This window comes from Erpetoichthys calabaricus, chromosome 18 (assembly GCF_900747795.2).
Source record: "Erpetoichthys calabaricus chromosome 18, fErpCal1.3, whole genome shotgun sequence".
Classification (NCBI taxonomy): domain Eukaryota; kingdom Metazoa; phylum Chordata; class Cladistia; order Polypteriformes; family Polypteridae; genus Erpetoichthys; species Erpetoichthys calabaricus.
The window spans coordinates 57308964-57336690 of NC_041411.2; the positions used below are offsets into that span (position 1 = coordinate 57308964).

At 38.3% G+C, this 27727-nt stretch overlaps 4 protein-coding genes and 1 pseudogene across 9 annotated transcripts in view; 3 read left to right on the forward strand and 2 right to left on the reverse strand.

Annotated features, from left to right (window-relative positions):
• syn2b (synapsin IIb) overlaps positions 1-27727 on the forward strand; it is a 270752-nt gene that overhangs the window by 125315 nt on the left and 117710 nt on the right. The gene's annotated exons all lie outside the window — the stretch shown is intronic.
• Positions 1-27727, forward strand: part of LOC127525813 (peroxisome proliferator-activated receptor gamma-like) — a 249439-nt gene that overhangs the window by 56145 nt on the left and 165567 nt on the right. The window lies entirely within an intron of this gene.
• Positions 3784-4718, reverse strand: LOC127526271 (putative nuclease HARBI1; annotated as a pseudogene).
• The window catches only part of tsen2 (TSEN2 tRNA splicing endonuclease subunit), a 226119-nt gene continuing 204046 nt past the window's right edge, over positions 5655-27727 (forward strand). The window contains exons 1-4 of the mRNA XM_028824421.2: positions 5655-5742; positions 6065-6279; positions 6364-6430; positions 6539-6578. Of these exons, the coding sequence (XP_028680254.2) occupies positions 5676-5742; positions 6065-6279; positions 6364-6430; positions 6539-6578 (389 nt within the window). The 5' untranslated portion in view covers positions 5655-5675. The remainder of the gene's footprint in view (positions 5743-6064; positions 6280-6363; positions 6431-6538; positions 6579-27727) is intronic.
• The window catches only part of mkrn2os.2 (MKRN2 opposite strand, tandem duplicate 2), a 211981-nt gene continuing 211408 nt past the window's right edge, over positions 27155-27727 (reverse strand). For all 3 annotated transcript variants that reach the window (XM_051921536.1, XM_051921538.1, XM_028824374.2), the window contains exon 4: positions 27155-27633. In XM_051921536.1, coding sequence (XP_051777496.1) covers positions 27405-27633 — 229 coding nt within the window. In that variant the 3' untranslated portion in view covers positions 27155-27404. The remainder of the gene's footprint in view (positions 27634-27727) is intronic.

Here is a 27727-nt window from a genome sequence, read left to right on the forward strand (position 1 = left end):
ATTCCCATCAATTTGTTTAGCTGATAGTTCAAATGAAGAACGTATCTAAACTGGCACCCTCTTATAAAGATGTCTCAAACTTGTCCCACAACGTCTTCTAATATGTTTACATCTAAACCTTTGTAAGGCCATCCTTTCTGTCTCATGTAGGAAGTCAACTTCTGCAGCAGCTCTCCTCCCCTGACAGCATGATGTTTGGATTTGTTTCTCCAAACCTTTTTGCTAAATTCATGTTTAAATACACACAATTCCCTTATGAGCTCCATAATATAGCTAAAGTCTTGGTCACACAGTTTATTCACTTAAAAGCTAAATCTTATCCAAATTATACTAATACAAAAACAAGTTAAATGTTACAAATCTTATTTAATAAACTGAAAAAAATAAATCTTTATATTTCATTACACTTTCTAGATCTGAAAGTTGTGTATGTTAGATGAGTAAGTGAATCTATCTATATGGGTTTGGTATAGTAAATGTATGCATGAACATGAGAGTGCCATGCAATGAATGATATTGTCTTCACTAGGACTGATTTCAGCCTTGCTGCCTGCTTGCTATGAAAACATCCACACCTCAAAACCTATTCATGAAATAAGAGGATTTAAAAAATTGATGGATGATTACAGGTCACTTTTAATGGAGTTGGTCTTTTTATCAAAGATTTATAAACAATTAATGCTGTCTTCGTATATACAGTTTAACTCCTGAGGGCATTCGATATTTTACAAATAAGAGACACAGTTTGGTTCAAGAAGCACACATTGAACTTGAAAAGCTATCATATTCAAATAGTTCTATATAAATAATAATTCAGTTATAAAAACTGTGAAGATGTCCCCCAAGTTCCACCTTAATCTGGAAAACACAAGTTATGGCTAAACATAAATAAGTAAAAAAATATAACACAAATAACCAGTGCAAAAAAAAAAAAATTGGGTGTGAGATGACAACAGTCACCTTGTCCTGATGACACTTTGTGGCTGCATGGTTTTCTGCTCATTTTCTCCTTTTACTAATATCCTACATTAATTAAGCTAGTTTCTCTCATTTGGGGTCAATCAATAAATTACAAAATGGTGTGTGCTAATTTTTATTGTAATAAAGAAAGCATTTATTTTTTGTGACATAGTGATTAATTTAATGGTTTTATCCTTTTGTTTTTTTTTCTGCAAAAGACACATCGGGATAGGAAAGACTTTGGACTTTATATCAACAAAGACAAGACAAAGTATTTGTGATGACAGACAAAGATAGCAATGCACCTGTGTAAATGGAATGGGACTTACAAATTTGAAATGTGGTTGTAAACAAGAATAATGAGAATAAATTGGAGAGAAAGTGTGAGCAATGAAAACATCTGAGAAGTCCTGAAAAGAACAATGGGTGTGGATAAGATAAAAGCAAGGAAACAGTGGTTGTTTGGGCAATTTGCAGAATGGGAGACAATGTAAAATTATGATGTCTGGAATGACGTCTGGGAATATACAGAGATGAAGAGTATTCCACATGGCCCAAGTTCAGAATGGATTATTGGCAATGAGGAAGGCTTCCTACTGGCTCAGATAATTCATAGGGATTGTGCAGTGAGATGATGATGAAGATAATACAGGTTTCTAAGATTTTCATCATTACCATCATCATCATTCTCATTCCACTTTTTCTGGTGTTTTTCTTATTTAAGCCGTTATTTGATATTGAGCACACTTGCGCACAAGGGACTTAAGTAGTTCCAGCCTTTCAGCATTGGGTGACGTTTTCCACTGATATCTATTCTGCTAGTTGTTAATGTTCATTATTAGGATGCAATTTATTAAGCAGACTCCACAGGAGCAAGGCGAATGAATAGAAGAAAATCACAACTGAGTTTAATTTTGAATCTATGGCAAACTTACCAATATTTGTACGTTTTGAGAAAATGTCACCATCACGCTACTGTACTTTCCCAAACGTTGACTAGAGAAAAAGACCACAGTGAGATCAGCTAGTGGCTAAATGTCTGACTGACTGTTAAACTGATTGGAAACAAAAACATGTAGCCACTCGGCTCCTCCAGAGGGGTATTTTCCGTATGTCACTTAAATCATCCAAGATCAGATGCCTCATCTTGGATGAGTTAATGCCGATGAAACTCATCCGGGATAAGTAGGTTTTTCAAATGCAGCTGTGTAGTAGATTAGTGTGTCGAACTCCGGGCCTGGAGGGCCGCAGTGGCTACGTTTTCATTCTAACCCTTTTCCTAATCAGTGTGTAGTTTTCACTGCTAATTAACTCCTTTTCCCTTCATTTCAATAGCCCTGTTTTTAAGGATTCAGTCCTCTGAATTGATTTGTTTCTTCATTAAATGGCAGCCAAACAGAAATGAGACGTGAAACGAGCCAACAGATGACCAGCTAAACTGGGATTTCAAACTCCAACCAATTTCACTCCAATCAGTCTCTTAATGAGAAGCTGATTTTTGCTGTTATTTAAACCCGTTATTTAATTCAATGGCTTGTTGCTGCTCTCATTCTGCCACAGCAGACATTTCCAAATCTGTTGATTTTTCTGTTTTTTCTAAGAACACCGTCAAAATGTTTTTGTGACCTGAGAGATCAACCTTACTGAGACCTTCACCTTTCTTTATTTTCAGCTAATGTGTGGTGGGCTCAGGTTAGCTGGTTATGTGGTGGCTTGTTTTGTGTCTCATTATTGTTTGGCTACTAATTAAGGAAAATGAGACAACTAAGAGACCTGAGTCAAGTTAAGTAAAACTAAAGCAAAAGAAGTTAATTAGCAGTAAAAACGGCTCACTAATGAAGAAGATGGTTAGAGTGAAAACATGCAGCCACTGCGGCCCGGATCCAATCATCTGAGATGATTGCACGCGCTCGCGCTGATTGAAATATATATATTGAGTCTAGAAAAAATGATCAGCAAGTCTTTGATAGGCTGCAACAAAATGACGAAAGAACGGGTGCATTTTTTTACACAAGTGGAGCAAGACCTTTTACTCAAAGGATATGAAGAATTTCAAGATTTAATATGCACAAGGGGTAACACTGCAAAAGCAGCCCAAACCAGAAAAGATGGCTGGCAAAAAGTGGCCGACAAATTAAACGTGTATGTAGTGTGCATTGTACTTACTGAATGCAGCGTTTCATTTCCTGTGTGTCAGATTATTTAATATGTCATAATTCCAGATCAAACGTGAGCACAAGGAGAACATGGGAACAGGTTAAAGTGAAGTACAAGAATATACTTAAAACTGGTAAATATTGGTATATAACTATTTAAAGAATTGTTGACATAAAAAATCATATCTAATATAAAAAACATTAATTTTAAAGCTAATAAGAAGGCGGCAGACAAGCAAAAAACAGGTGGAGGTCCACGTGGTTCAGACCTAACCCCTGCAGAAGAGTTGGCTCTCCAGCAAAATGCCCATCGCCCTGTTTCTGAGGGCATTCCAGGGGGAAGCTCCTCCTCAGAACCAGTGGCAGGATGCAGTGGTCACTTCATTTCAGGTAAAGGATGGTCATTGCATATATTTGTCCTCAATGTGTGCCATACAGTGTGCCAACCTGATGGAGCTTGAGAGGTGCTGCAAAGAGGAATGGGCGAAACTGGCCAAGGGTATGTGTGCCAAGCTTGTGGCATCATATTCAAAAAGACTTGAGGCTGTGAAACCACTGTTGTCTTTTTCATTGAAAATATTGGGCCACAATTCTGTCTCTGGCAGGTCTGCCACTGGTTTGCTCAAGGTGCACTGGGTCAAGGTCCTTATCAGGCTGCACCAAAACCTCAGGGACTTTCTTTTTTGATGGTCGCTATGTTGTGTAAGACAGAGCATGCAACAATTATGTCACATGCTCTGTCAGGTGCAACCCTCAGCCTTTTTAGACATTGAAATCTCTCCTTCAGGTGGCCAAAGGTCATTTCAATTCATGTCCTTGTCCTAGAAAGAGCTGCAGTATATCGAGTTTGTGGCCCAGGGTTGGGGTTAGGAAACGGGGTCATTAGAAAATGCCTACAGGCATATCCCCTGTCCCCAAGCATGACTGCATCATGATGACCTGTGGAATATGTAAAAATTGTGAATACAATACACACATCACCATGATTTATAATTAGATTATTACCTTGTTCAAATGTCCGATACAGGTGTGACTCCTTAAAAATTCTTGAGTCATGAACAGACCCTGGCCATTTAGCATCCACATTTGATACATGATAGGATGCAACACAGATCATCTGAGAATTTATAGTATGTAGGTCAAACAATTTCAACTGTATGTCAACATGCCTATTGGCTATTTTCAACTCTTACAAAAAGTTACATTACCTGCACGTTCATACTGTGGAAGCCTTTTCTGTTTATGTACTCTGGCTCATTTGGACCTGATGGGGCCTTTATTCGGATCTTTGTACAATCCAGTGCCCCAATCACATTTGGAAATCCTGGTAATGAGAATGTTAGGCTGATTGTGGGATTCTTTATGGAACTGTGGGTGTTTTAGCCTGTGTATTACCTACCTGCAATGGCATGAAACGCCTCTTTTATTGTCTGCACACGCAGGTGTCCAGGAAACACAATGAAAACCTGAAGGAAATGTTTCAGAACCAAACAGACTTTACGGATTGCCTGGCAAACTGCACTTTTTAGATAGATTTTTCGCATCGCCTACAGTATATAAATTAAAAAGTGACGCTTGCAAAAGCCCCTCAAAGCAATGCATACTGCCTGTGTGGTTGCGAGAGCCCGACTTCGCCTAGTTTGACTTCGAATATAAGGCGCTAATAAATTTTTGAGGTACAATATTCCCCCTCGGCTAAAGCGTAATCTTTCGAAAAGAATTTCCTCCGGGAGCAATAAAGGATCTTGCCGATCGCGCAAACCCCTCTCAATATGAAATTATCCTCTTATAATTTGCGCACAGATATCAATTGGTCGCTCATTCATGAACGGCGAAGCCATGACTACATGAATTCCACGCACGGACACTGATTAAGTGTGTGTGCTAATCCTTGTTTACATAGAACAAACCTGGGATTTGTATGTGCTGCTATGACAACACATCCAGCAAAAGTTTCGAAAAACCGACAGATCCAAGATCAGGCCAAATCGTCAACAATTACATCCGGCTAAACGAGTAATCCACTTACGAAAAATACCCCCCCAGGACTGAACTTGGAAGTCACGGGAGTAGAAAAAAGATGAGAACACACTGGGCATGCGCCTTTTCCCTGTGACGTCCCCTGCACTTGCGCCTCTCTTAATGGTTAAAAACTACATTTCCCGTATGTCATTGGTAGTCTTTCCTTTTTAAAATGCGTATTTTTTCATGTCATTGTTTTGATGTTGTTTACAACTGCTTTGATAAGAACAATATTTCGAAATCATACTTGTTTACTCTCATTTAATAAAATGTTTCTGCTTTTCTATTATTACTTTCTAGTATTTTTTCATTCAAGAATGACAACTTGTCATATCACAGTGCCAAGGAAAATTATTCGCAACATTCAAAATGGGGGAAAATGTTCCTTTACAACCTAATTTTTCTACGAAAGCTTTGCTCTTGTATTCCGCAAATATGTTTTATCTGACACGTTTTGTCATTCGGACGAAAAACGAACGCGGAACTCTTCTCTTGCAGCTCGTTTTGCCACTCTGTTTTTTTTTCCTGGCGGACCCCATGAGAGTGGATAGAATAATTGTAGTTGAGAATAACAGAACTGCACGAGCTGGAGAACCGTATGGTAGTATGTATCACAAGTGGGTGTCTTTCAAGGTGTGGGAACACAAAGCGATTCTTCATCACCATTACAGAATGCACACTGTTGGTCATTAAACCGCTGTAAAGTAGAACACAGTGATGAGGCGGCTTGCACACTTTTCATTTCCCGTGTAGGAAGTGTACCGTGTTTTCCTTTGAGCGTTAAACAGAACACGTTCAGTAGTTTAATTTATTTAGATTTTTGAAACACAACTCCAAGAAAAAGAACAGAACCGAGTTGAGTTTTTTTTTTCATGTCGAAAGCAGTTGTATGCTCAAAAATGACAAACCACTTGGTTTTCTTTTAGGGAAATTATTTGAAACTCGCCAGTCAATGGCAGAAGCTGTTTTCCAGGCTCCGAAGAGGCGCCTGAAGGTCTATGAGTCCTACCTGGCCCCCTTCCCTATTCACACATCTTCTGATGAAGGAAAGACGAAAGTGCACAAGGTATACAGAGCAGAACTCTTCAATCAGCACGTCATTGTGACAGATCCAGAAGATATTGAGGCTCTTTATGCGAGGGTATGTTCCTAGTCTCAAAGATATTTATGTTTTTGTGGTTTCTGTTTAGTGGTGTGTAATTCATTTTTACCAAATATTTTAAAGGGTTTTTTTGGAAAGGGAATCCTGTCACGAAGTAGACCAGACTATAGCATCTCTGACAGATGGCACAGTAGGTAGTTTTTATTTCTTTTAAAGGTAGTGTCGTTTTAGTATTGATTGCATTTTTAGCTAATTACTACAGTTTATGGTTTTGTACTTTTATACATTTTAATTATAGATGATGGCCTTACACATATGCCTGTCATTTCATCAGCTAAGTAAGTATACTTTAAAATATATGTGAGGTCTGATACTGATTTAGTTTACACCGGGTGTGTATCGTTTTTTTAATTGAACATAATATTCAGAAAAACACTTAATGCAATATTAAATAGTATTTATCAAAGTATCTTTGTAATCTAATTCTCAAATCACTTAGCCTTATGTACATCATGCTTCATTTGCACATTCCAACAGTAAAAGCGGTTTCTAAGTCTTCAAATGAGTAAAAGCAGTATGTTCTGTTGAAAAAGACCTGACCAGGTTATATACAGTGCCTTCAAAAAGCATTTAGACCCCTTTTTCACATCTTTTTATGCTGCAGCCTTGTGCTAAAATCATTTGAATTCATTTTTTCTTAATCAAGCAACACTTAATACCTCGGACAGATAAGACTAAAAGAAGAGTATAGACCTGTTTGCAAAAGTGATTTATTAGTGTTTATTAAAAGTAAAAGCTGAACTATCACATTGACACAGACATTGAGACTCTTTACTCAGTACTTTGTTTAAAGCAAGTTTGGCAGCAATTACAGCATGGAGTCTTTTTGGGTATGGTGTAACAAGCTTCACACACCTGGATCTTGGGATCTTTTTCCATTCTTCTCTACAGGTCCTCTCGAGCTTTTGTCAGGTTGAATAGAGACCTTCCATGGTCAGCTGTTTTCAGGTCTCTCCAGAAATGTTTGTATGGGTTCAAGTTTAGTCTCTGGCTGGGGCACTCAAGAACATTCACAGAGTTGTCCCTAGGCCACTCCTGTGTTGTATTTACTTTGTGCTTAATGTCATTCTCCTGTTGGAATGGGAATTGTTGGTCCATTCTAAGGGCCAGAGCACTCTGAAGCCTGCTTTCATCAAGGATACCTCTGTACTTTGCTCCTTTCAGCCTTCCCTCCACCATGACTAATGTCCCATTACTTGCTGCTGTAAAAAAAAAAAAAAAACATACACAGCATGATGCTGCCACCACCATGTTTCACCATTGGAATGGTATTGTGTGACAATTAGAAGTGAGACCAAACAGTTTAATCTTGGTCTCATCAAACCAGAGAGTCTTGTTTGTCATAATCTGACTCCTTTAGGTGCCTCCTGCAGACTCCAAGCAAGCTTTCATGTGTTGTCTGCCCACTCCGCCATAAAGGCCAGATTAGTGGAGTGTTGCAAAAGTGATTGTCATTCTGGAAGTTTCTACAACCTTAACACAAGTTCTCTGGAATTCGGCCAGAATGGCCATTGGGTTTTTAGTCGTCTCTCTTACCAGATTGCTCAGTCTGGCCGGGCAGTCAGGTCTAGGCAGAGTTGAGGTTGTTTCCACACTTACCCATTTAATAATTATGGTGGTCACTGTGCTCTTAGCAACCTTCAGTGTTGCAGATTTTTTTTTTTAAGCTTTCCCCAAAATATCTGTGTCTCTGCATAATCTTGTGTATAAGATCTGTAGAGAATATTTTTGATCTCTTGGCTTGGTTTTTGCTCTGATTTATGCTGTAAACTAGGGCTGTATATTAGCACTGATGTCCTGATTTGATTCAATATCAATGTTATCTTGATTGAATTAGTGTGCACTAATATATCTGCAGTGGTGGGGTTTTTTTTTTTTTTTTTTTTTTTTTAAGAAATTACTTAGTCATGCATAGAGAACATTAATGTGACAAATGTCAGTAACACTTTATATGACTTCATACTTCATAACATATGGAAAAGCATGAAATGACATTTAAGAAGCAGTACCTGATTAGTAATGAAGAGTTAACATCAGTATTTACAAGATGTGGAACAAAATATCATTACTCTTTAAAAGAACAAAAACTAATTCACAACACTGCACTCATTCAACATTTGCCATAATTTAACTAATAAATGTGTTGCCACATCAGAGTCCACACATATTATGGGGGCTCCTTGTTTTAATACAGTGCAGTAGCATCTACTTTATAAAACATCTATATTAACGTATGAATAATATTATAATCAGATTCTGCTTCTTAAATAAGTAACCTATTCATGTGTTAGGAATCTCCATGTAGACACCCTTCAACTAAACTGTTACCCAAATTTATTCCACTACAGGACATTTAAAATAATCTTAAATTAGTTAAAATTCAATTTCTCACGTGTAGCAGTCACATTAATCCGTCTCAAAAATGTGTCCTCACAGTTACTCCTCAGACAGAAAGGAAGCTTTTTAAAACCGGCATCTAGAGCTAATGCTTGTTGACAATGGCATTAGATGAATGGAACATAACAGGCAAAGAACCAGTCATCGTAACTGACAAGAATTCGGCACAGCTTATGGAGCTACTTCACAACAAACTTGTGATTGATGTGGTCACGTGATGGGAACAGCACATTGGAGATGTTAGAAAAGTTTTGGAACATCAGCAGCTCTGTATATAGACAGTGAGGTTGTTCCTGGTGTGACTGGCATAAAACATCTCCACCACAGCTGCCCATTTGGGTTTAATGTAGTAATATGTGATTGTCTTGTAGGAATCTGCAGCCCTGGATGTCCAGCTGTCACAAGTTAGGGCCGCTCTCTGCGCTGACCCGAGAGATATAACAATGGTTTGCTTAAGATCGTCATAAAGCTTAGGTACAATTACTTAACTTATTTGCTTTCTGGTTGGTATGGCATACAACAGTTCAAAACCTGTATCATTTTTCAAAAGCCCTCATTTTCAACAGCAGTACAAGGTCTGTTACCTTTGCAGATAAAAAAAAACTGCTATAGAGTCTGTTATATTTTGGGCATGAGGCAAATTAAATGTAAGCTTGACGCTAAACACCGTCTCCAGTGCAAATATAGGCTCTACTCGTTTTGAATGTTGACCGAGATTGTTTATGGGTAATGTCGGGATAAATGATTTCTCAAATGTGTTACAACAATACTTCAATATTTCTGAGTTGTACAGCATACATATGTCTTTGCTTTTATCCAGTTGTTCTTTACCAACACATTGTTTGAATCCTTAGTTAAATCCACACATTAAATTTAAGTGTAGAAGGCGATGATTTCAGTTAAAGGGGTCATACCATTATATGCAGAATAGTAAAGAGCCTTTTCTGTTGAAAGTCTCAACATGCACATTAGCAACATCAACTGATCATCAACATCAACAGATGCCAAAAATTTTATTAGGGTTTCAAAAAAACATTAGGGGGGGGCGCGATTAAAACTCTTATGAAAACTCGGGTCGCAAATACTTAAAGGTTGAGAAACGCTGTCTTATAGGGTTCCTTGCACCATAACCCTCTGCTTCCTGTGTCTGAGCCAATTCTGCCCCCATCTACAAACATCACCCTGAACTCCCACTTCTTTTAGTTTGATGCCCAACCTCTCATATGGCTCCTTATCCAATTCTTTCTGAAAGTCAAGATAAATAATATATAATATCTTTTTGTTATTTCCTCATAGAATTCCCTTTTATAAAGGGTGATAATATTTATCATTTTCCAGTCCTTTGGAATTTCTCCAGTACGCACTGAGTTCCTAAAAATATGCGTTGAGGGTTTATATATGTACTCGCTTACTTCCTTAAGAACTAGAGGATATGATTTTATCAGGTTCACTTCCTCACTTGTGAAGACCTCAGAAAAATGTGAGTTTAGAGGATCTGCTATTTCACTGTCTGTATTTTTTAATTCCCCTTTACGATTCCTGATGCACTTCACTTCTTCCTTTCATCCATTATTGGGGATCTAATCCTTCATGGACCTCTATTTTAGGTTGAAAAATGACAAATTTCTATTACAATCGAGAATGTTTAGACTTTAAACATTTAAATTAAAGAACACATTTTAATATTTTAAAGTATTTAATGCATCTATTCTTGTTTATTATGTACTTTTACCTTATAAAGTAAACCATTACATTTCTTGTGAACACCCCAAATTAGGATGGCTTACACTAATTCAGGCTTTCTTCATTTTCTTTGTCAAAACAAAGTTTGCTTTTTATGTTTGTAGTAAAATGTTTTTCCATTCTTTCTGTCTTTATTATTGTTATTGTGCATTGACTGTTCTTTGTGCCCATTCAGGTACCAGCTGCACTTGAGTTGGGTGAGACAAATCCTGTACTCGCAGGGAATGGATGAAGAAGCTGTAGAAAAAATTCTTGAAAGGTATACAGAGATTGGCCCTCTGACAAGTGCTGAAGGGGTTTTAACCCTTAATGATCAGTCTGAGGAACTAAACTCCTTAACAGCAATGGATGAACATAATATGGATGGCACGGTCTCAAAAAATTGCAAACATTCACCTTCAGAATTAGAGCAACAGCCAAGCAGTCCACATCGAAAGAAGCCACGACGTCAAGGAGATCCTAAATATGACCCTCTAGCTGAAATGTATACTCAAGAGCCCGAGCCAATAGACCAAGATGCTTTATCTAAAGTAAAATGTGAAAGGCATGATGATTTTTTGGTGCACTGTGGCTGCCATCTGCAGGAACAAGTACTTACTGAGTTGACCACCATATCTGAACCAAGTGTGAGGCCAGCCTTCTCAAATAAATATGAATATGTGCTAGTGAAGCAAGGTGAAGATGTTGGCAAGCAGGTAGACCTCTCACAAAATGTAAGTGCAGATATTTTGTTTGCTTACATCACAGCCAGATTTAATTGCTAAAAGTGTAGCAGAGTAAAGCTTCTTAACTTCCTTAGGGAAAGTTCATTTTTGACGAAAATATCAGAAACTAGAAGATAAATATATATTTTTTTTATCCTTTAAAGTAATTTGGTAATTTAGGAGAAATTTTGACACCTCCCCAGCTCAATTAAGTAGTTACCACAAGATAACTAAAATTGGGCAGTGATGCCAAACCCTTCAAATGGCAATGTATATTTAGAAAAGTTTAAAAAAAAAAGTTATGCTAGTAAGAAGAAATAAACATTGCTTCCTTAGGTATTTAATTAAGAACCATATTTACACGATTCTTCATTAGGGGGATAAGGGACAATTGTGATAGTGCTGCAGCGCCCTCTGTTGGGTGTCACAGCATTCAAAATATGTGACCAGTAATGTATATAGATAATTAAACATTATTCAATGGTTATTTAAAACTACTGGCAATTAGCATCAGTTATAATAGCAGGTGAGAGTGATCTTTTTAGATAATTGAAAAAAAAATGTATACTTTTGGAAGAAAACCAATAACAACCTTCAGTTTGTATCACATCACAAAGGTAAATTTGCGTCATCGCGTACTTGACCTGCACAGATGGCTACTGGCCATTAACATTTTATATTGTTTTACAGATAATGTAATCCATCCACTTCAGTGTCAAGGCAGAAGCCTACCCTTACAGCATTCAGCACAAGGCAGAAATCGACACTGTTAACAAATCTTAGCTGACCAGAAAAAAAATAAACAAAAACAGTATATGAACACTGGCAAAAGAGACATTTAGCCATCTTTATAGAAGCTAGCGGCAAACCTTGCTTGTGCACAAAATGTCATTTGGGGAAACAGCAGGATGTTGGGTTAGCACTTCTCTGGCTACTATTACTGCAGTCTAGTTCAATGATTTCAAGTAAGATATCAATTCTGTTCAAGTTCCCTTGAAAGTCATCATACTTTCCTTCATGACAAAAGATTTGTACAAATATTTATCCATTCAGTATTTCTAATGTGAATTCATATGCTGTAACAATTTATTTCCAAAGTCAAATTAAACTATTATCTGTACATACAGTATTTAACTGAAACGCAAAAGTTAGTTTTTGCATAAGTATTCAAGCCCTACACATTGATACTTTGTCAAGAACCCTTTTGCTGCAATAACAGGCTTAATTCTTTTGGAGTAAGTATGTACCAGTTTTGCGCATTGTTCACAGTGATGCTTCCTCACTCTTCTTGGCAGAAGTTATAGAGATCCTCCAGGTTGGTGGACAGCAGTTTTCAAATAGTGGCACAGATTCTTAGCAGGGTCCCAAAACATTCACCATTTTGTTTTTGAGCCATTCCAGTGTTGCTTTATCCTTATGCTTAGGGTGACTGTTATGTTGAAAGATGAATCTTCTCCAGAGCAGTAGGTTCACAGCAGATGAACAGGTTCTGTCCTGCAATATTGTGTCCATCCATTATCCCGTCAACTCTGACAAGGTTCCCAGACTCAGTGCATGAAGAGCATCCCCATAGTATGATGCTGCCATCACCATATTTCACCCAAGGTGTGATGTTTCTAAAGACATTGGCTGTGTTAGTTTTATGCCACACATACCTCTTTGAAGTCTGCCCAGAAAGTTATATTTTGTTGTCATCTGACCATAAAACCTTCTTCCACATCTTAACTAGGTCTTATTTTTTGTAGCAAGTGCCATGCGTTTTTTATGTTGACCTTCTTAAGGAATGACTTTTTTTCTTGCTACCTTCCCGTAGAGACCTGTTTTATGGAGAGCTCTTGAAATTCTGGACCAATGCACCTTCACTCCATTTTCAGCCAAAGAGCATTGCAGACAGTTGGATTTGTAGTTGCCTCTCTCACCAGTCGACATCTTTCTCTGATGTTTAGTTTTGAGTGACAGTATATTGTAGTAAGAGTCTGGGTGCTGTGATGAATCTTCCACTTTCTAATGATGGATCCAACTGTGCTTAACAGGGCATTCAAACTCTTCGGTATTTATGATATGAATCAAGTCTATATTTTTTATTAGCATTTAAATTTTGTTTTTTAGTACCAAGACCTGATACAAATTTCTCATGCTATTCTCAATTGAACATCATTTTATTAATAAGATCTTCCTTTTTTGAAATATTTAATGTTGTTAATCTCTTCTAAGGAGTCTTTCTAGGATTTAAGCCACATAATTAGTAAAAGTTATTCATAGCATCCTTTCAAATGCACAAAATGTTTATGTAGAATTGTTAGGAGTGTTTCTGTGAACATGTATGCATACCAGTCATAGTGGAGTTAGGCTACCAGTTTAAAATACTGTAACTGAGTATTATTACTCTATTACTCTACATTATTATATCTCCAATGTAAGTGTAGATCATTTTGAAAAAAATGTTAAAATTGTATTGTATTTTTGTGTTGTATTTTTTGTCTTTGATAGGTGATAATGAAGAATTTGATCTTAAATTTGAGCATAATAACTTTTTGTTTGTTTCATTAGAAGAATTCACCAAGACTGGTATGTAAGATTAACCCTTATCGGGTTATTGAATACCTTCAGCTAAGTTTGGAAGAGGTGAGTCTAAACTCATTTGACCATCGGTTCTGTCGATTCACTTCCACTGCTGCTGCTTAACAATCTTGTTTCAATCTTAAAATAAGTAATTGTAGTAACTGCATCAGAAAGTTGTTTTAAGAAAGCTTTTGTGTGTCTCACCAATTTATTTCTTTTAAGATACAATGTAGAGTAAGATGCTGATATTTTTATGTTGTCGAATTCTTTGTTTTTCAGGCATTTTTCTTGGTCTATGCATTGGGATGTCTGTCTGTATACTTCAATAAGGTAATTTAGTGCATTTTGTGCAGTAACTAGTAATGTGAGTTATACTGTTAGGGTTGGGTGATAACAACAAAATGTTCATATTTTCATTAGATAACTTGATATTTTAGACAGGATTTAATTGGCTTAGAACAGCAGAGACTGTGCATCAGTTACTTGGACAGGATACTTGATAAATACTAGGATTTTCATCCTAATCAGGCCTGTACACGTTAAAAGTTCAAGGTACCCTTGACTTCAAGGATCCTAGCAGACTCCCTGGAAATGCTTGTTCTGTCAGCAAACTAAACACAAATATCATGGAAAACCTTCAAGGTTGTGATGATTTCTGATTTTCTTTCAATATATTGTGTATCAGTTTTTTTTTTCTTCTAAATCTTATCAAAACAAGTCATAAAATTGATCTTGTTAAAAGCATCTATGCATATATATATATATATATATATATAAAGCAATGGCTTAACTGAATTGTAAATTGCTGGAATCCACATCCATGATCTTTGACGATGTCATAAAAGACATTTCATGGTAACATTATCTCTCAAAGCTCTATATCATTAAGATCTTTCAAAAGCCTCATCTATAACTTATAGTGTCTCTATAAACTCTGGGGCTTTGATAGTGGATTAAAAATACATTGAAAAACCTTGTACAAAAATATCGAAGAATGTCTTTTAGACATTTTATCTTTTAAGTGACTAACCTCTGATAGCTTTATGAAGTAGTGCAGCTGATATTAGTCACCTGCTTATTATTTATTTTGAGTATCCTCTTCTTTTCCTCCAGTTCACACTCAGCACCCTGTCATCCACATCAGCATTAATAATCTTCACTTACTGACTGGCATTAACTGGAGTTTCTTTCTATTTGGAATAATTGCTGTGTGGCTGAGGGGGTCATTAACATTATCCATCCATCCATTTTCCAACCCGCTGAATCCGAACACAGGGTCACGGGGGTCAGCTGGAGCCAATCCCAGCCAACACAGGGCACAAGGCAGGAACCAATCCTGGGCAGGGTGCTAACCCACCGCAGGACACACACAAACACACCCACACACCAAGCACACACTAGGGCCAATTTAGAATCGCCAATCCACCTAACCTGCATGTCTTTGGACTGTGGGAGGAAACCGGAGCCCCCGGAGGAAACCCACGCAGACACAGGGAGAACATGCAAACTCCACGCAGGGAGGACCCGGGAAGCGAACCCAGGTCCCCAGATCTCCCAACTGCGAGGCAGCAGCGCTACCCACTGCGCCATCGTGCCGCCCGTCATTAACATTATTTTAGCATATAATTAGAAAATTCATGAACTTCATGAAGTACTAAAACTTGTTAATTAAAATAATATAAAATCATTCAATTAGTGTAGCAAGCAAGGTCTTTTCAACTTGGATAATATTCTTAACAGTGAGTAAATGGACAAAACAATTAGAGATGAAAATCCTTAAGATGTAAACATAATAGTCAGTTTTATTTGGTTGTACAAGTTGCCACATTCCTAAATATTGATTTAATGTTTATTCTATAAAGAAAACTGGCAGGGAGTTTAAACACAGAAATATAAGCACACATCAAATAATGTAATAAACAGATGTATATACTTTGTCTTGATTGCTGTTACAGGCAGAATTTAGGAAATTTCACTTTAATAATCAAAGCAAATTTTTGTTTTAGTGGTTAGTGGTAGTTTAGCTTGCATTTGTTTAAATGTCACTGTATAAATAAGTTTAGTTACAATTAAATGTGGGGGAACATCAAAGGTTCTTTATTTCAGCGCTAGCATCTAGGTTCAGCTGCTTGCCAACCTGTTGGAGTAGTTAGAATTGGAGCGCTAGCAAAGAATTTAGGAAGCTGAAAATAACTACCTACTACAAAAAAGCAGACAAACAACCAAAACAACAACAACTGAACCCAAAAAAGTAATGCAAACTCCCCTAACTCTCTTCAATAAAAAACAACTGCTGAAGTAAAAGATTGAAGGAGACTCCATTCAAAAGACTATAAGAGTGATTTTGATGTTATTAAGCAATAGCATTTTATTTAATTGCATAATACATATCTCTCTATTATAAAAAAAATCCTGTAGAGAAACAGTATGGCTACGATACGTGATCCTCACGTTAAGATCACGGAAGACACTTAAAAGACCTGCGAGACTAGAGAGATTGGCCAAGGAGTGTCATGCGGGGGCCTTAAACATGAGACTTTGTGCCTAGAGGTTGACCCAGGACTGTCTCGCGATGACGTAGAACATGAGATTCTTGCAAGACACACCCTACTTACAAATAAATAAGAGCAAGGGCGGCCAGCAACACACTCACTCGTGTTTTGGTTTTGAGCACACACAGATCTAGGGCTCTCAACGCATATAAAGCTTATAAGGACAATATGTTATAAATGAAATGTAGACGACAAAGTGAAGAAGAAAGCAGCGTGGAGAAAAGAGACTCGAGCGTTGGAGAGACAAAAAAGAAAAAGAATGATCTAGGTGCAAATTCAGAAAATAAGGAAAGTAATTATCAGCCTGGAACAAGTGGAATTGAAAAAAAAGCACATCCAATCGGGACGTTGGCGCTATGCACATGCAGAGCAGGTTAGAGATTATGAAAGCAGTGGAAATCAAAAGGCTCAAAAAAAAAAAACAGTTGGCGTGATACACATGTGGAGAAAGTTAAAGAATGTGAAAGTAGGAAAATTAGAAAGTAGAAAAAAAGAAAGTAAAGATCGCAGGAGCACAAACAAACGGAAATTATTACTCGGAAAGGGGAAAATAATCAGCACGGACCAGGTGTCATTGGAAAAAAAAGCAGGATAAAGCGAGGTCAGAAATAAAAGACCGAGTACAAAACAAAGTAAAACGTCATAAAGATTTTAAAACACAAGGAGGCCAAACACATGCAGAGCAGGTTAGAGATAATGAAAACTGGAATTCAAAAGACTCAAAAAAAAAAACAAAACGTTGGCGCTATGCACATGCAGCGCAAGATACAGAATATGAAAGCAGAAAAAAACGACTGTCAAAAAAAAAAGTAAACATCGCATTAGCGCAAAGAAAGAGAAATTACTACTCGCAGAAATAACGAAAAGGCGAATAGAGATCGAATATATGGACATAGGTAATATGTCAGAAGTATATAAATATTGTAAGGCTTTGAAGTTTAAGTCAGAGAATTTCAAAAACGTGTTTTACCTCACATGCATTTATTGGCTACTTTGCAAAAAAAAAGTATTAACTGCTGCTGATGTAGATTGATTTGTCTGTGCTGAAATTTCAAACAGAAAGCTATCCTGAATTATGGTACAGAGTCATTAAACACATCTCACGGACCTCATTAAAAAGATTCAGCACGTTGGGACTCGAAAGATTCCAAATATTGTTTTTAAAGAAGTTCAGAAAAAAAAGTGAAACTAATGAAATAGCAACAATTCAAAGAAAAAAAAATCTTAAAAGTGTGTATCCGGAAAAAAAAAACAGGGGTTGGCAAGTGAAGCGAGCAGGGGGCAAAGCCCCCTAGTATGCAATAAAGAAGATGTAGCGATCGTGACAGACTTTAACTTTTCAAACAGTGTTTGATGAACCCCTCTTGGAAATACAAAACAGGAAACTGAAATAGTGCCAATGTGAAAGAACTGTTTTCTCATTTAGTTTGTTTCATGATAGATGGTGTCACTTCAGAGACATCCTAATTCAGGCTCAAAATAAAATAATTTTATTCAAAAAACAAATAAAACAAAAATAGTAAAGAAATGCCCAAAATGGATAAATAACAACGCCATTAAAAATGTATGAGTAAAAAGATCACGTACAATAAAAATTAAAAAGCCAGCCATATAATTCTGACTTGGAGGAGAGTAACCAAATACTTCCCAGGTCTAAAGGGCATCGCCTGCTCTGACACGCTCAGGGAGTTGAACGTCTTTAATCTCAAACAGAGGGGCTATGTGAGGAGCTAATTCAGGTCTTGTCAAAGGCATTGATAAAGTGGATGCAGCAGGATTCTTTTCAACCAAATAGCAACTCATGTATATGAGGGCAGCAATGGAAATTAAGAGGAAGTGTATTTAAGGCTAAAGCCGGGGCACTTTTTCCATTCAAAGAGTTGTGGGAATCTGTAACAAACTAACGAGGAATGCAATTGAAGCAGAAATCTTGACAACCTTTAAAAAGTATCTGGATGATCTATTCAAACAACTTGGCTATTTGCTAAATAAATGAGCTTGATGGTCTCCTCTCATCTGTCAAACTTATTTTTGTGAGTTATTTAATAATCTAAAGAAAATGACACCAACAAAATAAAGCCTAGCATTCTCAAAGCCATATAGTCCAGTCCAAGGTCACTGGGGGGGCTGGTCACAAAGTAGAAGCCAGGCTGCCAGTCCATTGCAGATAAGACGTGCAAAATAACTGGTTACTTTTATAAACAAAAAATTATTAAAAGTGTACTGTTTTCTTGCACACAAAGAATTCAAGGTATATTCATTCTGACATAATGCCTGCACTGTATTTGCATTGCTGATGTGGAAGAACCAACCATGGAAACAAAACCGAAAATGTGTGCTTTGTGGGTGTTACTACTAGCTTACTAACCAGTAAGCTGAATTTGTTACCCTTATTATGTACTGTCACCAATATAACTTCGTAAATTTTCTGTTAAAACAATTAACTTATTGCATTAATCAAAACATTTCCTAAATAATACAACATTAAAATCTTACTTTGAGTCATCTGACTTTGTCTAAAGCAGGGGTCTCCAACCTTTTTTCCCCTGCAAGCTACTTTTACAAAATGAAAATGGCCAAGAGCTACTCATGTTTTCTAACGTTTATTCTCATAGCTTATTTTTTTTTTTTGTTCTTTATTTCGCCTTATACAATTTCTTGTATTAGGAATTTGGTAGTTTTCGCATACCCCTTGGGGTCAGAGCGCAGGGTCAGCCATTGTACAGCACCCCTGGAGCAATTACAGGTTAAGGGCCTTGCTCAAGGGCCCAGCAGAGCAGTGGCCTTATTGGCAGTGACGGGGATTTGAACCGGCAACCTTCGGGATACCAGCGCAGATCCTTAGCCTCAGAGCCACCACTCTGCCCCAAACAAACCCAAACAAACTGAAAAAGCTTGTTTTGCCTGAACATTTACAAAATGTTGGTGTCCAGAACTCACATTTTGCATTACATCACAAAAAATATTTTGTTCACCTGCAAGTGCATTTTGTATGTCTGTATGCATTTTCTAGTGTATCTTACGATATTGAATTAAAACATGAATGCTGTGAAAACAAAACAGTGCAATTCGAAATACACAAATATGACTTATTCATTTGTCACTTTGTTCCATGTCACTGTTTCACTTTATTCACATGTCCAGTTGCATGTGTGATGTGTTTTTTAGTTAGTCATATGACTGGCACTGCGTGGAGTCAACAAGAGAGGCAGGTGTATGGTGGAGTGGAGCCACTGAGGTTCACTGTTATGGAGTCATTTAAATGTTCATCTGTCAGTCTTGTTCTGAGCTTTGATTTCATGACGTTCATGTCAGACACACAGAGGTATGGAGACCCAAACAAAGCAGACATTTTCAGAGATGGTGAAGATTCTTATAGTTATCTGGCTCTACTAAGCTCTCCAATGCTGACAATGCTGTTGAGAATTTAACTGCACATTATTTTGAAGGTTTACTAATATACAGTGCATCCTGAAAGTATTCACAGCGCATCACTTTTTCCACATTTTGTTATGTTACAGCCTTATTCCAAAATGGATTAAATTCATTTTTTTTCCTCATAATTCTACACACAACACCCCATAATGACGTGAAAAAAGTTTACTTGAGATTTTTGCAAATATATTAATAAAAAAATTGAGAAAGCACATGTACATAAGTATTCAGAGCCTTTGCCGTGAAGCTCAAAATTGAGCTCAGGTGCATTCTGTTTCCCCTGATCATCCTTGAGATGTTTCTGCAGCTTAATTGGAGTCCACCTGTGGTAAACTCAGTTGATTAGACATGATTTGGAAAGGCACACACCTGTCTATATAAGGTCCCACTGTTGACAGTTCATGTCAGAGCACAAACCAAGCATGAAGTCAAAGGAATTGTCTAGACCTCCGAGACAGGATTGTCTCCAGGCACAAATCTGGGGAAGGTTACAGAAAAATTTCTGCTGCTTGGAAGGTCCCAATGAGCACAGTGGCCTCCATCATCCATAAGTGGAAGAAGTTCGAAACCACTAGGACTCTTCCTAGAACTGGCCGGCCATCTAAACTGAGCGATTGGGGGAGAAGGGCCTTAGTCAGGGAGGTGACCAAGAACCCAATGGTCACTCTGTCAGAACTCCAGAGGTCCTCTGTGGAGAGATGAGAACCTTCCAGAAGGACAACAATATCTGCAGCAATCCACCAATCAGGCCTGTATGGTAGAGTGGCCAGACGGAAGCCACTCCTTAGTAAAAGGCACATGGCAGCCCTCCTGGAGTTTGCCAAAAGGCACCTGAAACACTCTCAGACCATGAGAAAGAAAATTCTCTGGTCTGATGAGACAAAGACTGAACTCTTTGGTGTGAATGCCAGGCGTCACGTTTGGGGGAAACCAGGCGCTGCTCATCACTAGGCCAATACCATCCCTACAGTGAAGCATCGTGGTGGCAGCATCATGCTGTGGGGATGTTTTTCAGTGGCAGGGACTGGGAGACTAGTCAGGATAAAGGGAAAGATGACTGCAGCAATGTACAGAGACATCCTGGATGAAAACCTGCTCCAGAGCGCTCTTGACGTCAGACTGGGGCAACGGTTCATCTTTCAGAAAGGAGTGGCTTCAGGACAACTCTGTGAATGTCCTTGAGTGGCCCAGCCAGAGCCCAGACTTGAATCTGATTGAACATCTCTGGAGAGATCTTAAAATGGCTGTGCACCAACGCTTCCCATCCAACCTGATGGAGCTTGAGAGGTGCTGCAAAGAGGAATGGGCGAAACTGGCCAAGGATAGGTGTGCCAAGCTTGTGGCATCATATTCAAAAAAGACTTGAGGCTGTAATTGCTGCCAAAGGTGCATCGACAAAGTATTGAGCAAAGGCTGTGAATACTTATGTACATGGGATATCTCAGTTTTTTTATTTTTAATAAATTAGCAAAAACCTCAAGTAAACTTTTTTCATGTTGTCATTATGGGGTGTTGTGTGTAGAATTCTGAGGGAAAAAATGAATTTAATCCATTTTGACTGTAACATAACAAAATGTGGAAAAAGTGATGCGCTGTGAATACTTTCCGGATGCACTGTATATATATATATATATATATATATATATAAAATACAATGTCTCTCTTTATATCTGTCTGCTTTTCACTAGAGAACTACTTAACGGATTTGGATCGGGTTTTTTTCTATAATTTGCTTGAACATTCCAGTTGATTTTGCGGCTTCTTTCATTTCGCTATGTATCAGAGTTTGCTTACGGTACCGATTTATCTGTGCGAATGCGAGATTCACGCAACGGGCCGAAGGGAGGGGCCTTCCTCACTCCCTCACCAGCTTTGGGGTGTGTTCCTTAACTCCGCTTAGCTAGCGAACAAGAGAACAATTGAATTAAACTTTGTTTGATATTTAAAATAAAGTTGTTACTTAGGTCTTGATGAGTTTTAACCCGGATATTCTCTTAAGTGTATGCCACATTGAAAAGATAGTTTGCAATTCAGATTGTGGATCGTGATATGATTTTTTGGAAAGATCGCCCACCCCAAATTTGACTAATCAAGTTTTCAAATTTATGTAGGATTCATTAACCCTTTGGCGAGCTACTTGGAAAGGGGTTATGAGCCACTGGTAGTATTTTGGAAATAAGCATCTTTAAATGCAAACATTAAAAACTTCAGGAGGAGCAGGACAGAATACAGATATCCCAGTCATTTTAATATAGTGCACCGCCAATTAATGATATTAGAATAGTGAATATGTTTACAAGCATAGTTGAAATATTACCTAAAAGTACAAAACACTCTACAAGAAAATGCAAAACCACCTGCATTGAACCTGCTTATGCGAATCCCCATTACAATACAAGCCTGTCAGTTCATTTTCCAAACTAGTTTTGGCAGCACTGGGATGTGCAAGGCAGGAATCAACCCAGGAATGGAAGTCCACTTATCACAGGGAACACCCAAGCACTCGCCCATAGTCTGCACTGATGACCCAGCTTATAACAGACCATTAACCTAACATACATAACTGTGGGAATTGAAAGGAAAAATCGTAGTTTCCAAGGTAAAAACCCACACAGGCTGTGAGCAGACCAGAATTTGAGAACGGTCACCTGGAACTGTGAGACAGCAGTGTTTTTATGCCTGAATATGGCCTTCCACGTCTAAATATGTAGAGATGTCCTTAGAGGTTATTTTTGTATTTATCATTTTACCATATTTTCAATAAACCAAATCTCCACAATATTTTTTTTCCTCTCCAGGAACCACTGACAATCCTTAAACTTTGGGAAGTTTTTAGTGATGCAGACCCAAACTTCAGACCTAAATATATGGTATACCACCACTTTCGCAGCAAAGGTTGGGTGCCAAAGCCCGGGATGAAGTATGGAACCGACTTCTGTAAGTGGATGTTGATCCTGACATATGTGGACTTTATGCATGAAGGCATTCTGTAATATTACCCTAAATTTCTAAATCTTAGCCAATACAAGGATTTATTCCACACATTTGAACGATCTTAATGAAATGATTGCCCATGGACGCTTAGCACGTGTAAAGTCATTATTTTAATTCTATCTCGGTTGAAGGCTGATGACAGTTGATTGAAAAAGAAATACAGTACATATTTTTATATTAGTTTTAACTATCAATATGATGCTGAGTATGGCAGATAATCACAGATAACACTAATATACGTTTTAGATGATAAGGCTCCATTTCAGTTCTTTTACCTTTATTTGTATCCTTCAGATGTCAGCCCAGCACTGACAATCTAAGTCAAATCACTTTATTTGTAATTTTTTTAGAATTTTAAAAACTTGCTCTTGAATTATTTTTTATATTTTATTAAGCACATTTAAATGGACTGTTCTTAATATTCCTGCACTTTTTCCATATTTTTACAACATGCAAGTAAGTTTGAAAGTATATTTGAAAATGCAAGCAGCACTTTCCGATAATTACTGTTGCAGCTTAGTAAGTTCAGTGTTTGGTTGCAGTCATCTAGGATGTTAAAGGCAAGGTAATAGTGTAAGACATTCCAGGGAACCTGCTGAATAATTTAGCCGTGTTGAGCAGTAATTTCCTTGCAGTATCTTCTACCTCTTGGCAGAGAAACTTGTCACCATTGACCTACCTCCGGCACGTTGCGCAGAGACACTATTTGCAAGCTCATTAGTAGCAGCGCAGTCTGTGATTTCACAGCCATGATCAAAATAGCTGTTTGATGTTTGTTTGTTTGATCTTACTGTACATTGTAGAATCTTTCATTACTGAGCCATTTGTCTTTGTTGATGGAGGTAAAAGCTGAGTGAACTGGCTGTGTACTTAGGCCGTGATTTGTCCTGCCTGGCACCTTCTGCTTTCACACTTCCAATGCTACACGGGTTTCTCTGACAGGCAGAGACTTGGCTAGCTCAGTTGAAAAGCTGATAACAAAAAGCATATTTGATATTTCTGGATATTTCAATTCACAAATTCTTTTTATCTCTGTCTCAACAGTACTGTACAGGAAGGGGCCACCATTTTACCATGCAAGGTCAGTTTCCAGAACTGCTGGGCATATTCTGTACTTAGCACACAGCCCCAGTTCCTAATGTACATACTTCACTGATTGACTTTATTGCAAAAAAGATGAAAAAAACAATTGCTGTTTTTCTTTGAATATATAAAGCAGATGCAAATATATCTAAAAGTTATGGCTAGTCCACTACTCTTGAAACCTTAAAAGGTTTCAAAGATGACAAATTGTCAAATTGGTGCTGGTCTAAAAATAAATCACTAGCCATATTAGAAACCGCTACTGACTGACGGATTGTTGCCTGTGCAGCTATTCTGTGGTGGTGGAGATGGCAGACAGCAATTCCCAAGGCTCAGTCCTCCGACCTTTCTGCTGGAGGTCCCTTGCAGCATTAGGCCGGATCACACTAAATGTCTCTAAGGTAGGAGTTGCTCAGGGCTACTTGACGTTGACTTGCGACTTCTCGAGATTGTTGTACAGTATTTCTGTGATACCAGTCTTCTAACCCTCTTGCAGGAGCTGATGCTTTGTTATGTGATCAGACCAGCAGATTTGACAGAGGAAGCAATGTCATCTCCTGAATGCATGAGGCACATTAAAATTCAGGTGAGTGGAGCTGATCTGTTTGCAAAGGTCACTAGAGCAAATCCTTCTCTAGGAAACATTAGACTCCTGTATGACAGTAGACTGATTTATGTTGTGTACCCACAGTCCTAATTAATACTTGACAGGCAGACCATTCTTGAGGGTCTTTAAGGCCTTAAAGAGTCCACATCACAGTGATGTAAAATATTCAGTTATCTTCGATAACTTAGGCACTCTGTTTTTAGAATGTGGGCATTCAGTGTCTGTGATTGCTTAATAAATGTGAAGATCTTGGACAGTGTTTCATCTTAGTGGTTTCATTTTTTACTTCTAGGAGGTCATTGTTAGCCGCTGGGTATCTTCACGTGAAAGGACAGAGCATGAAGAGCTACAACTTTAGCTGCTGTTTTTTCACTGTTCATGCCAATGTCAAGGATTCATCCTTCTGCTTTTAAAAATAAAGGTCATATTTTCCAGCTGCACCGTTTCATGCTTTGGAATGATGCAAGAGGTGCAATTGCCAAAGGAAGGTTCTTCTGTACATTCCTTTGTGTGGCTTTGTTGCAGAGATGCATTCTGGGGTGAGGCCTGGGTTGGTTTGATTCATTCTTTTTGCACGGTCTGCAGAAACCCAAATTATGTCATTGCTGCTGAAGAACGTTTGAGTGGACTTCTTGTCTTTAATAAACATTTGAAAGAGAGAATTATCTGATCTGTGTGTGCATGTACTGTTTTGTTTTTTTGGTAAAGTACCTTGGTTTGAGTAGAACGGACTTATCCGAGTGTAAACACGGCATCAGTAATATTCAGCGAGCAGCTAGTGTGCAGCACTGCCAGTGGAGTGAATATCAAATTTCAGCTGCACTTTGTCTACTTCTATGTATATTTCACTGAAAGTTTAGCTAATGAAAAGGAAGATTAAACAAATGAGAACCACATCTTCAGCAAAAATATATTGAATTCCTTCTCTTTTCAATTGTTTGAGATGCACTTTATTTGACATCACACCTTTGTTGTGTAGAAATTTGTGAAATATGATAGCATCATTAGTGCACAAAGCCTTGAGCCCTCTATGGTAACAGGCAGGGAGTATGGCGTGACTACTAGACATCATAGGCTGAAGAATCCCCAGCCCTGACTCAGCATTTCTATTGTGTGAAAACTCAAGCCATACAGATGGGGTGGCATAGCTGCAGACACGCAATGCTTGGGCACTTCAGTTTGCATCCCCTCCCTGTATGTATTTGTGTTTGTTTTGTTATGCACCCTATTTTTCTGATCATCCAAAGCCTGGTAGATGATTGCATGACATTGCCCTCACATTCTGCATACCTCTTGATGAGGGTGCCTTGTCTTTTTTCAGCCCTAACAGGTCCCATCTCTCCAGGATTATGCAGAATTGGAGAAGTCAGCCCAGAAAACAGAAGGGTAAATGGATATTACAAGCCAGAGAGTCTTAAATACTTCTTCTTTCGGCTGCTCCCGTTAGGGGTTGCCACAGCGGATCATCATTTTCCATATCTTTCTGTCCTCGTCATCTTGCTCTGTGACACCCTTCATGTCCTCTCTCACCACATCCATAAACCTTCTCTTCTGCTTTCCTCTTGCTGGCAGTTCTATCCTTAACATCCTTCTCCCAATATACCCAGCATCTCTCCTCTGCACATGTCCAAACCAACGCAATCTCACCTCTCTGACTTTGTCTCCCAACCGTCCAACTTGAGCTGACCCTCTAATGTCCTCATTTCTACTCCTGTCCATCCTCATCACACCCAATGCAAATCTTGGCATCTTTAACTCTGCCACCTCCAGATCTGTCTCCTGCTTTCTGGTCAGTGCCACCGTCTCCAACCCAAACCTCTAGACTTTCCCTTTCACTCTTGCTGATACCCGTCTGTCACAAATTACTCCTGACACTCCTCTCCACCCATTCCACCCTGCCTGCACTCTTTTTCATCTCTCTTCCACAATCTCCCATTACTCTCTACTGTTGCTTCCAAGTATTTAAACTCCTCCACCTTCGCTAATTCTACTCCTTGCATCCTCATCACTCCATTGACCTCCCTGTCATTCACATACATGTATTCTGTTGTGGTGGTCCTACTGACCTTCATTCTTCTCCTCTCATATCTCCACCTCTCTAGGGTCTCCTCAACCTGCAGATCACACTGTCATCCGCAAACATCATAGTCCATGGGGACTCCTGTCTAATCTTGTCTGTCAACCTGCCCATCACCACTGCAAATAAAAAAAGGGCTCCGAGCCAATTCCTGATGTCAGCCCACCTCCATCACTCCTAACGCAGACCTCACCACGGTCACACTTCCCTCGTACATATCCTGTACAACTCTTACGTACTTCTCTGCCACTCCCGACTTCCTCATACAATACCACAGCTGCTCTCGAGGCGCCCTGTCATATGCTTTCACCAGGTCCACAAAGACGCAATGCAACTCCTTCTCCTTCCCTTTACTTCTCCATCAACATCCTCACAGCAAACGTCACATCTGTGGTGGTCTTTCCTGACATGAAACTATCATGCTGCTCACTAATCATCTCCTCCCTTCTTAATTACCAGTCTTCAATTTGTACTATGACCTCTGGCATACATGTGTGTGTGGTCCAGCCAGGCCATACTCCGCTACAGTTAAGCTGTACTCTAACCTCACATTACGATGACTGATTGTTTTATTTATTCTTCTGGAATATTAATGTAGAAGCAGACTGCGAGATGTACTCTTGGCATATGTGCTTGAGGACTGTGCCCCCATTATGCATCTGATTATTCAATCTCAAATTCATTTAAATAACTTAGTTGCTCAATTTAATTTTTTTTAATGACTATAGAGCACAGGAATGTCTTATTGCTGAACAATAAAAAAAATGAAGACACAGAAATTAACTTTAAAAGCAAATAAAGTTGCTTGCACACATGTTATTCTGGTTGAAATCAACTTATACACACACCAAATTTCATCCATAATGTATACAATGAACACAAAGCGGCTCGCACTTACATAAATACACAACAGGCACATATCTGAGGAACAGGCAATTAACAAATCCAAGTTACACATTTTCATTCTGTGTATGGTCTTGTGCTGTGTCAACAATATAAAAGTGATTTTCAGAGATTTCTTGGTATAGTGTGATGTATTTAGAGGCTCGCTTTGTTCTAGGCAGCACAAATCTCTCGGTGAATTCATTCTTACTCAACTGTCGACTGCCCTGAGTGATCAGCACACAGTTTATAAATGTCAGCGCAAAAGTGTAACAGTTGTGATCATTCTCATTGTACCTGAAAAATAAAAGCAACGGAATAGATTATTCATCAGAGGTAGGTTCTCATTGCCTGAGCGATTCCGATCACACACAAGTAAAAAGGCTTAGTG